The sequence below is a fragment of the Beta vulgaris genome, chromosome 4 (assembly GCF_026745355.1).
Source record: "Beta vulgaris subsp. vulgaris cultivar EL10 chromosome 4, EL10.2, whole genome shotgun sequence".
NCBI classification, from domain to species: Eukaryota; Viridiplantae; Streptophyta; class Magnoliopsida; order Caryophyllales; family Amaranthaceae; genus Beta; species Beta vulgaris.
In genome coordinates this window covers 22,424,338-22,436,765 of record NC_079205.1, presented here as the reverse complement: position 1 = coordinate 22,436,765, position 12,428 = coordinate 22,424,338, and the positions used below count along the sequence as shown (strand labels likewise).

Below are 12,428 nucleotides of genomic sequence, written 5' to 3'. Positions count from 1 at the left end.
TTATTCAAGGCTTAAGATGATCACTCTAATTAGTGATTAAAGAAGAAAAATAATCGTCCTAATTAACGACTAGTAAGGTTTAAGATAATCACTTAATCAATGATTAAATATGAAATGGGTTAAGTTAATCACCTTAATTAGTGATTAATTAAGGTTTTAAGATAATCACTCTAATTAGTGATTAAATATGATGAAAGGTTAAGCTAATCACCCTAATTAGTGATTAAATATGATGAAAGGTTAAGCTAACAGAGGTTAAAGATAATCACCTTAATTAGTAATTAAATGAAAAGTTTGAGTTAATCACTCTAATTAGCAATTAATCGAGGATTGAAATAAGTACCTTAAATAGCGATCACATTTACGATTTTCAAGAGGTCGTAGAGGTTTGCTTCCTATTTTAAGCTTTGGAGAAATAATCTTAATTAAAGATTACTAAGTCATTTGGAGAGAAATGATCAATTTTAGATTGAATTTGGAGATTTGTGTTTGGCTAATTGAAAATTTTAATTCAGAGATCATAATTATCAATCTAATTATGTCAAATTATTTTATTAATATATTTGAAGACGGAGAACAAATTTAAAATGTAAGATGGATCATCATACAAGTTAACTTAAATTAGATTTGTAATTTTTCTTCTTAATTGGGATTGGGTCATTTGATTCATATACTATGATATATTGGCCCAACATGCAATATTTGTAGCATTGGTTGCTCATTTTATTCAAAAGGGATTGTGAAATTATTATTAGAATTATGCATAAACATTTCCATGTTTTTTAATTTATTGAGTGAAGTTATAACTATTTACAAAAAATTATTATTACAATAAAATGTACAAAATCTATGATCTATAAAAAATATTCAATCTTGATCTTCACTCTGAGGCTCCTCAATCTTCATCTCCTTCAATGGGCTTTGGAATTCATGTTTATTTGTAAACTTGTACAAATTAGAGATTAATTAACCTCTTCGATTAATATTTTATGACAATTTTTATTGGTTTTTATTTACATGATAAAATGAGTCAGTTTAAGAGAAACTTAAAATTACATGATTTTGAATTAACTTTTTCATGGGAAAAGAAAAAAATTTCTTTTATGAAACTTGAGTTAATCACTTTATTTCATTTTCCATATTGCACTTTTGTTCTTGTACTGATTTGCAAAAATCATAACTTTCTCTAAAAAGCATTAAATTGAGCATGTGATACATATATGGACAGTCTAGTGAATTCTTTATTTTGTGTTAAAATTTCCCAAACGTTTAGTAAAAACTAGAATTATGGTGAATTTTATGCCAAAATTGGTCACAACAGGACCTTTATTCAATTTGTTCTTTAAAATCTAACTTATTGAACTTATTTTGACGTGAATTATGGTATGATCAGTTTAGACACCTTGAAAAAATAGACTGAAGATTGTCACTTGAATTGGACATTTTCAAGACCATATTTGTTTATTTTCTTAACTGAAGAGAAAATCAGTATTGAGGAATTTAGTGATTTACATGAATGTGTTTGCAAAAATAATGATATAAGATTGTATAAACTTCATATGAACATGTTTTTATATTTTGGGAAATCCACTAATGTTTTATATAAACTTGATATTTTTAGTTTTATCTAAATGGTTTTTATTTTGAACTTTATTGATAGAACAAGTTTAGGTGGTACTGAACAAAATCAGTTTTGCACAACAAGAGGGGGCCCTACCATTACCCATTTAAAAATCTACTATTACCCATTTAAAAATCTTACCTTCTAAACCAATTATAAGTAACTCATGACCTATAAAAATCAGAAGATAGTAACTTGAGACTTGTAGGAAATAATCCATGGTTGGGACTTAGAAAAAAAAAGGGTAATAGTTGAGCTATCTTTGTGATTTTTTTTTCTTTTAATTATTTGTACGAAATTCGTTTTCTTGAAATTTCAAAGCCCATTTGCTAGACACATCTTGCACTTCTTAGAAAAATATATTAAATCCTACAACTATTTATTTAATACAGACGAAAAAAATGAAGTAAAGTACGAATTTAAAACTGATTATAATTACAGCATCACATTTTTCTTTATGGAGATATTTATGCACAACTTTTCTTGAATTTTTTATGAAAACTTTTTTTTGGTGATGAAAACCAACTTGATTAAGGAAAATCACATAATCACATTGTTTCGTAAGAGTCACCCCATTAGAGTTGACTATTCTAGGTGGGTTTTTTTTTAAGGTTGGGAACCTATTAGGACTTCCTCATACCCAAATCACTCCAAAAATTGAAAAAATGGTAAGAAAAAACAAAGAAAAACTTAGTAGATGATTAAGAAAGATCAAGAAAGATAACAAGAATTTAAACTTTACCTTGCTAGCTCAATGATGCACTTCCTTTTTTTTGCAAATTTTTCTACTCTCTTTTTTTTCTTAATTTCTAAGTGAGTTTCTAAATCTATTTAATTACTAACTTAAACCCTTTTTTTGTATTTTTCTTTTGTTGAACTTCTTTACTTACTAATTATAACTTTCCTAACTTTTCTTTCCTTGAATGAGATTTTTTTTAGAGGAAGTAGAGAAGATGAGAGTGAGAGAAGTTGTATGAGAAATTATTGATGAAGTGGTTCTTGTCTGTGAGGAGTTGTTGGTTCAAAATGAAAACAAAAGGGATGTATTTATAGGAAATCAAGTGATGAATTAGGGTTTGAAGGTAGTAGACAATCATACTTTTAACCCCAAAAAAATCTGATTTTCTCATGTTTAATTACCCTAATGATATCACTCTAATGACCTCACCCTAATGACCTCACCCTAATGACATAATCAAATCTCTTTGGAAACATAATATTCTTATTGTTTTTGGATTTTCTTATCAATGATGCGAAATTAAATTTTCAGAAAATATTCTTCCGAAAATACATCCTAATACGTAAGAATGCATTGAAAAATGTGAAAAAGTGCTGACTAGACCAACTGCACCTAACACAATGTCCTGCGCTAGACACAACACCGTGCGCTTCGCGCATAGGCCTGCGTCTGGCGCAAGAACCTGTTGTGCGCTGGGAACATGATCATGCGCCTGCCGTTGGTTTCGGATGCCTGGGTGGTTTCGCGGCGTGGCTAGGTGGTGGGTATTGGTTTCATGGTGGTTGGATGTTCTATGCGGTGGCTAAGTGGTGGTGGGTATTGGTTTCATGGTGAATAGTTGGTTATGTGGGATGGCTGGGTGGTGATGGGATTGTTGGGTAGTGGTCAACTGGTTGTTGTGGTGTTTTAGTCGTTAGAGTGGTGGTTGTGGTAGTTTCAGCGGTGGTCAATAATGTATCAAGGTGACCATAAAGTAGAGGAGGAAAAGGGTAGGTGAAACATAGGGAGGTGATATGATATAGAACTAGAGGACTTTGAGGGAAAGGATGAGGACTGCATGTTCCTATTTACAGACATTAAAGAGAATAATTAAATTGTTGTATCAAATAAGTAAGGGAATCAACTTACTTGATTCCCTTCTTTTTCTTGAATACCCCAAATCAAACAGTCCCTAACATCTTACCACTAAAGCAAGTGATATTTGGAGCTATGATTTTAAAATAAAATGAAAAATTAATATACTCTCTCTGTTCAAATTATAAGTCATTTTAGCTAAAAAAGTTTGTTTCAAAATATAAGACATCCTACACTATCAATGTAAGATTAAATGTAACTTTATACTATCAAGATAAGCTTATAGATTATCAATATAATTTTTAATGTCAATTCTGGTTACCCATGAAAATCTAACTAAATTATTAAACTGTGTTCAAAAACCTTAAACGACTTATATTTTAAAACAGGTGGAGTAAACAAGAGGGGCGTGTTTGGCGCAATTGAGGTAGCGTTTAGTGTTTTGGCTGAGTCCCAACTTTAATATAGAAAAATAGGAGTATTTGGTTAATTAGTGGTATGAGTAGCTTTTATTGCTAGAAGTATTATTTTGGTAGTGTTTGTCAAAAGATATATTAACTTTTTAGAATAATGTTTAGTGGCGTATAAACTTTATATGAATGAATTATTTGAGTTTTGGCTAATTATTTGTAAACAACTATTTTGACATCTTCTTTATCAAACATCAACATATTATACTGCTACTTTAATATCTAACAACTAAAAGCTACACACAAACCTCTAACAGCTACCAACACAGCTAATAGTTACTTTCAAATCTAAAAACTTCTACCACAGCTATCATTGTCGAACACGTTCGAAATATAACGAGGACCGATAAGCTAGATACTTCCCCCGTTTCATAATATTTGCAACACTTTCCATTTAGGGATGTTTCAAAATAAAGACAACACCTTTTTTTGTTTCCTTATTTAGTAAGTTTTGGGCGGTGAAATTACTTAGATACCCTTACTTTATGAAATTAGTATTGATTACCTACTCTAATCTAAAACAATTAAATTGGTTAATCTTTCTCCTAATTACTCTTTGATCTCCAAGCACAACCTTCTCCTCTTTTCCCACAACCCACAACCATTGTTTCACCCATACCACCCCAACCCCCACTACAAAACCCAACCCATTCCCGACCACCTCCTTTCTCTCTCCTCCCTCTCTCCCTCTCTCTCCCTCCTTCATACCTCGACAAAACCCTCAAACCACTCTCCCTCATGCCACTCTATTTCCTCCCTTACGCTGCGAAGTCGAGTTGAATCGACCACGTTGCGAAGTCGACCACCGCTGTGAAGAACTCACGAATGGACGACGTCGACCATCGTAGCGGACAAACTGACGAACAAGATGAGCTGACGAAGAAGACGAACGAACTAACAAAGAAGACGATCGAACACGACCCAGAACGAAGAAGACGAACGAACACGACCCGTTTTCCTCCTTTCTCTCTCGTTTGTTCTCCTTCTTTCTTTCTCCTTCAATCTCCTTCTTCTTCTTTCGACTTTGATTTATATTTGGTTAGATCTGTAATTTGGTTAAATCATTCTATAATTTGGTTAAATCATTATATAATTTGGTTAGATTAGATCTGTTTTTTTTAATTTGCTCACATACTTTGTTTGAAGATGAAGATCTGTTTTCTTTTTAAAATATTGTGGTTATGATAGTATTGGCGCGGTGGTTGTGGTGGTGGTGTTAACAGGGTGGTTGTGTGGTTGGTGAGGTGGGTGTGGTGGCAGTTCTAATGGTGGTGGCGGGATAGTTATGGCGGTGGTGTTGGCAGTGTGGTTGTGGCGGTGGTGTTGGCGTGATGGTTGTGGCGGTGGTGTTGGCGAGGCGATTTGGGTGGTTCTGGTGGTGGCGGTAGCAGATGGTGGCGGCTGGTGGTAGTAGGGTGGTGATTGAAATATTATTTGTTAGTCTAATTACATATCCCTTCCTATCTAATTATATACTAATAAAAATTGCCTTAGAATTCGCAATTTGAAAGTGTTACAAATATTATGAAGCGGAGGAAGTAATAATATGGGACGTGAATGGCAAATGTAAAGATGAGAAATGAGAAACTCTTACATCATTGCAATATCCATACAAATATATTAAAAGGCGTGCGAAAATAAGAAATTGTGTCATGTGGCGCTCTCCTTAGGGAGTTTTAGCTCATGTAATCCATGTACAATGAAAAATTAAGAAATTGCATAGTATAGGGTTTGATCCCGAAACCTCAAGTCCATATACTAAAGTTCTAACCACTAGGCTAAGTTGTATTTAGTGTTATTATTATACTCCCTCCGTTTCAAATTATAAGGCATGTAAACCACTTTTACGCATATTAAGAATTTAGTTAGTTTTAGTTAGATTTGCATAGGTAATAAGAATTGACATTAAATATTGTGTTGATAATAGAAAATAACCTATAATCTTATCTTGATAGTATAAAATTGCTTTTAATTTTATATTGGAAATGTAAAACGCCTTATATTGTGAAACAAATTTTTTTAGCTTAAATGCCTTATAATTTGAAACAGAGGGAGTAAAGTATTATTTTAATAAATGAATTATTTTCTTACTCGGGACATAACCTGGGCCTAATAACTAGTTACATTGTTAGATGTGTATCAGCGTAATTAAATTGATTAAAAAGCCACGTGTTGACCCCTTGAGGGGGGCTGCACATGACATCTAAATTTCTAATTCAAACCCCCAACGTAAGTGCTGACATCAATGATGAATGTAACATAAGAAGTTTCGTGGTTGTCAAACAACCAAAAATCAATAACCACTCGTCCACTCCAATGACTCTATTTCTACTTTTCCAAAATCAAATAATCACCCTATAATTTGAACAATAAGCTACCAATTCATATGCGAAGATTCTTAGAAGAAGTTGAGGTGATAGGAGAGTAACATCACTTATCATCTTATATCTTTAAAGTATAGAGATTTTATTTCATGTTTAAGATTAATTGAAGAAATAAGAATTATCTTTATCTTATCAAGTGAATTCTCTTCATCTAAGTATTTTACATTGATAAAAATATAAATTTGTATAGGACATAATCAATTGATTTTTGAACCAAGCTTGTTTGGTGGAGTTGTGGAGAACTCACCTCCAAGTCACAAGTTCGAACCCCACTACCTACAAGTGCTTGGGAGTAGGGATTCCCTTATATTCCCCCATACTCTCAAGCATTGACCTATGTAGCTGGGCTGGCTAACCTGAGCGAAGTGCTAGTCCCCAAGGGTCTTTCTTCTTACCAACAGGTCCCCATTGGGGGTCCCAAAAAAAAAAATTTGATTTTTGTATTTCATAATGTTGTTTTTCATTTTTCATAAAAACTAAGGAAAGTGAAAAATTATATCATTTGGATTATGTTATAATATACTACATCCGTTTCCTAAAGATCTTCCTTGTTACTGTTCTTACAGATACCAATGAGAATCAAGTTGTGTGGGGTGTGGGGTGAGTAAAGTAGGAGCGAGAAAGGGGTTAAGATAAATAAACAAATAAAAAGGGATTAAAGTAAGAGAGAGAAAGAGGGTAAAATTGAATTAATAATGTAATGGTGGACAATATGATAGGGATATGAGAGGGTAAAAAGGGGAAAAAATTTCAAATAAGGAATAAAGTAAAAGAGGGAAGATCTTTTGGAAACGCACTTAAACGGAAAGAGGAAAGATCTTAAGGAAACGAAGGGAGTAATTACTACTTTTGTTTCTTTTTTATTGTTACACTTTGACATTTTATTTTATTCACAAATTGCACTTTGACTCTCGTTTCTGATTTATACGTGAATAAAAACATAATCATATGGGATCTTGTTAGATTCGTCATAGTATGTATTTCATTGATATGTACTTTTTGTAATTTTTACAAACACAAAACTATATATATATATATATATATATATATATATATATATATATATATATATATAATATATATATATATATATATATATATATATATATATACACTCAAAACTCTGCATTGGCATGCGCGAAAAGTGTAAGTATAACAATTATAAAGAAATGGAGGAAGTATATTAAAAGCTAATTGTATTATTACTCTATGTATTGTAAGAGGGTGAGAATTAAATACTTATCACATCAATAAAAGAAGGATCTTACAAGTTACAACGGGTACGCCAACCTTAATTGAAAGAAATTGAAAAAGTACTATATATTAGGCAGGTATGTTTTGTATAAGCTATATTTAAAACGCTTAGAGTCCCAAAATCTCACTCAAAATTAGAACTCTTGCCATCTGAACCATCAATCTCTTGGACTCGAAACTAAGAGCCATGGCAAATGAAAAGCAACTAATAATGCTAGATTATTGGACAAGTATGTTTTGTATGAGGGTCAAAATTGCATTAGCTGAGAAGGGCATTACTGATTATGATTGTAGAGTAGAGGATCTTATGAATGATAAAAAAAGTCCACTATTGCAAGAAATGAACCCGGTTCACAAAAAAATTCCTGTTCTTATCCACAATGGTAAACCCATTTGTGAGTCCATGATAATTGTGGAGTATATTGATGAAGTTTGGAAGGGCGAGTGTAGTTTCTTGCCGTCTGATCCTTATCAAAGATCTCAATCAAGATTCTGGGCTGACTATGTTGATAAAGAGGTACTACTACTATTATATTTCTCACAAAATTACTCCTAAAATGAGTTAATTGTTCTTAGTTTTTGCTCTTTTTTGCCATCTCTTCCTAATTTTGGCTATTTTTTTCTTCATGGATTAGTCATGAACCGTGAAGGATGTTCAGAAATTTCAGCTTAAATTTATCTGGGTTTTTTTTTCATATGGGTTGTCATTTTTTTCCTCATACAATTTTTTCACGAAGCTTGCTCATCTAGAGGTTTTCTTTTATAATGCTCTTTATTTAAAATATTTAGGAAATATTGATAAATTTGGATATTTCAAGGTTTTACAAAAATGGAGATTAAATTAACAAATAAAGTTGTTGTAGAAAGTGGGCACAGAGTTTTCCTCTCATTTGTGAAAAACAAGAATATCAAGAAAGAAACTTGATAACACAAATGGGTCATGCAGTTTGCAAGTTCAAGAGAGAAGAGAAAGAACATAATTTGGGTGGTGAATTTTCGGGGCTTTTTTAGGGTGTTTTGGGGTTATTTTTGGGGATCAACTGATCAAGAAAACGCCGCGGTTGGTAGTAAACTCTCATAATCCGGCAAACAGTACTCATTCGCAATAAAAAACATGATAAAAAATATTTTATCTACAACAATTTTTTAATAAATTTAAAATTAGTCATATTTATGCTTATGTGTTTTGTTTTGATATAAATTTAAAAACAGAAAACAAGAGAGACTATTAGTTACTTATTCTAGTTTTAAGGTAAGACCTTGCCACCTTGGTTGGCTTGGGGTCCCCTAGAAAAAAGTTTCATCTTAAATTCTTAATCTGCTTGAACATGATATTACAAGAGATCACCTATCTGCAGCAAAATCGTATGGGTAGAATAAATGTAAACTGGAATACTTACGAAGATTTGATAAAGGAAGCTGATGTATGGGTAGAATAAATCTCTAATAGAATTAACTTAGAAATGAAAGAAATAGAGAAGGAAAAAGGTCATATAATTTTTTTTGAATGTGACAATTGCTGATTCATAGTGTTAGGCCCTATACAGAGTAGGAACCTTTGTTACTGCGTTTGGTTCACATGATTCTGGTATCAGGTATGGATTTAGAATGAGCAAAATCCATACCTGGTGTTTGTTTTATTATTTGATAGATTTAAAATCCATACCTCAAACCCATAAGGTATGGGGTTTAGAAACCCAAGGGGGAGGTGGGTTTGGCTCATACCAATACCTCTAGATATTAAATAGAAGAAAAAATTTTATTCCCAAATAAAAACCAAACACATGATATTAGGTATCAAGTTCCAAACCTGTATTGATTTCATTCCTAATTCCAAACCTATACCACTATGTGAACCAAACACCCCCTAATATAATTAACTTAGATATGAAAGAAATAGAAAAGGAAAAAGGTCATATAATTTATTTATTTTTTGAATGTGACAATTGCTGATTCATAGCGTTAGGCCATATATAGAGCAGGAACCTCTGTTACTGCAGTCCGAGTTAGCATCAGGCAAGATACTTTAAGACAGAATGGTAAGGAAAATCCCGTCTCCCAAAATGCTCCTAATAGGTCTTGAACATAAAATTGTTGAGTTGGAAGGTATAATTCCTATAACTCGATAAAGCTTAGCTTATTAGTTACCACAAAAGTTACATATTGGAATATGAGTACCAAATTGAAAGTATTTTGGATATTAAATTAAACTTTTCTTTTGCGCAATATATAGTGCACTATTCAGATAGATACTACTATCCTCCATAGTGTGACTGTTATTAACTATCAAGATCGACTCATCAGCATAATGTTGCATAGGGGAATTATTTTTTTAAGAGAAATTTCATTAATTGAATAAGAAAAACAAAACACTTAGATAAGAGTAAATCTAATCCGTCTTTAATGAAACTATAATGAATCAGATTGATCAAAGTAGCATATGCTCCTTGCCAAGGAGCAGTCCTTGTATTTGCTGAATCTTGCAACTATTAATAAAATCGTTTATCATTTTGACATAGTTCGGAGAAGAACATTCTTGGTCTAACAATGTTCACCGCGTCGGAACTTCCAATATATACTTTCATGTTGGTATTCTTGAACTTTAACCAATAAGAATAATTTTTTATACCTACGAACAAACAAATCAAACTCACAACTCTCACTGGGGAGAAGGAGAGCTCCACAATAGAGACAAAAATTCCCATAGCAAGACTCGAGAAACTCTCATAAAGATAAACTAATTTATTTAATTACAGAATGAGAAAATAAACTAAAAATTGAAAACAACAATGGAGAAGGGGTTTATCATGAATGATAACCTCCAGACCAGCCCCTCATAGATGCAGAGGTAGAAGAAAAAAAGGAAAAGAGGGGGCAGTGAGAGAGAATAGGGGAGGTTAGGGTTTTTTTTTCAATAATAGGTCGAACATTCATGTTGCAAGAATTACTTTGGAAAAGGAGCAAGGTGGGAAATGTTAGTTTTTTTCATGCTTAATAATTTTGATTATGTTAAAACTAATGATTAAATGGTGAAAGCTCTAAAATATTTTTAATTTAAGTGAATACTCCATCCGTTTCCTAAAGATCTTCCCACTTACTGTTCCTACATATACCAAGGAAAATCAAGTTGTGTGGGGCATGGTGTGAGTAAAGTAGGAGAGAGAAAGGGGTTAAGATAAATAAACAAATAAAAAGGGGTTAAAGTAGGAGAGAGAAAGGGAGTAAAATTGAATTAATAATGTAATGGTGGACCATATGATAGTGACATGAGAGGGTAAATAGGGAAATTTGTTTTGCCAAATAAGGAATAAAGCAAAAGAGGGAAGATTTTTTGGAAACACCCTTAAACGGAAAGAGGGAAGATCTTTAGGAAACGGAGGGAGTATGTTAGGTGGCTTTCCTTTCAGTTTTAATTTAGGTTTTTCACTTTAATTTATGCACAATTGAGATAATCCATTCTGAGCTATTTAACTAACACATAGTAACAAATATTATAATGTACAATGTTGTTAGGTTTTGCCTTTGTGCAAATTCCCATAATTTTTTTTTTGTCATAATCTTTAATATTTAAAAATTAAAGATACTAATTATCAACTATCAACAAGTGTAAAAATTTGCATGCAATAATTAGATGATAAAAGGGAATATGTAATTTTCACATGTAATTCTGATGATTTAATTTGGATCAATGGCTCTGATGTTACAGTTTTATCCGGCGACTTTGAAGTTATGGAAATCAAAGCAAAGCACGGAAAGAGAGACAGGTAAAACAGAGTTCATAGGAAGTCTGAAGTGTCTAGAGGAACAACTTGGAGATAACTGTTATTTTGGAGGTGATAGCTTTGGATTTGTGGACATTGCACTTTTTCCATATTACAGCTGGTTTGGAGCATATGAATGTTATGGAAATTTCAGTGTAGAGGCAGAGTGTCCGAAGCTCATTGCATGGGCAAAACGGTGTGAGCAAAGAGAAACTGTGAAAAGTTCTCTTCCTGATATGCAAAACCTTTCAGAATTTATTTTGGGAATAAGGAGACGACATTTGGGAATCTGAGTGGTCAGATGTGATCACATTTCTAACAACTACTAATATATTACATGAATAAACTTGCAAGACCATGTATCCATCAGTTTATGAATAATAAAAGAGTAGTAGATGCAAGTTTACTAGCTCTTGTAAACAAGAATGTGTCAATAGACCTTGGCTCAATTGATGTACATGGAGGACTCTTCATGGGGATGACTACAAAGGTGGTAGCATGCTTGCTCACCAACCTAGGTGGCATGTGACATGGCACAGAGCATGGCACAGTCATAAGAGTTCTAGTTCTATTAGGACTCATATCTTTATTGTTTTTCTAGTTCTATTTGTCTTAGGAATCATGCTTTTGCCTACGTTTTTAAAACGATGGATTTTACATGATTCAAGGAGTCTAGGGAGTATAGGACTTAGGGACTTGTCCTAAGCCTATTAGGGTTTGGTTTATGTTTACTATTAGGAGTAGTTTGTTTGTTTCCTACTAGGTTTAGCTTAATTAAACTAGTTTGTTTGTTTACAAATCTTCTTGAGTGTTGGTGGCTTTGCCTTTATACATTCAAAACCCTTAGATTTATTCCTTGTGGTGGCTTTGCCTTTATCATTGAATAAACTAAGATCTATCCTGGTTACTTTGTTCGAATAGTGATTGGGATACTTAGCTTCCGCACTTTGTTATTTGATCTTAGAAGATTAAATACATCAATGGACCATATATTATAGGATTTTTTGTCCCAAACTACCTTTAACTTTCAAGTTTTTGCGAGAAACTACCTTATAAAAAAATTATTGTCCTAAACTACTTTACTTTACAATTTTGTTGTTGACAACTACCTTATGCCAGTTTTCG

At 32.6% G+C, this 12,428-nt stretch overlaps 1 protein-coding gene across 1 annotated transcript; it reads left to right on the top strand.

Moving 5' to 3' along the window:
• Positions 1-7,574: 7,574 nt before the first annotated feature.
• Positions 7,575-12,210, top strand: LOC104907361 (probable glutathione S-transferase parC). Its single transcript, XM_010696278.4, has 2 exons — positions 7,575-8,059; positions 11,249-12,210. Exons 1-2 carry the CDS (start codon positions 7,730-7,732, stop codon positions 11,594-11,596), a joined length of 678 nt encoding a protein of 225 aa, XP_010694580.2. The 5' UTR covers positions 7,575-7,729; the 3' UTR covers positions 11,597-12,210.
• The last annotated feature ends 218 nt before the right edge of the window (positions 12,211-12,428 follow it).

Bases quoted from the DNA above. Each gene is read 5' to 3' on its own strand.
- LOC104907361 (XM_010696278.4), top strand. From the start codon at position 7,730: ATGGCAAATGAAAAGCAACTAATAATGCTAGATTATTGGACAAGTATG. The intron at 8,060-11,248 runs GTACTACTACTA...CTGATGTTACAG, and splicing joins CTGACTATGTTGATAAAGAG to TTTTATCCGGCGACTTTGAA.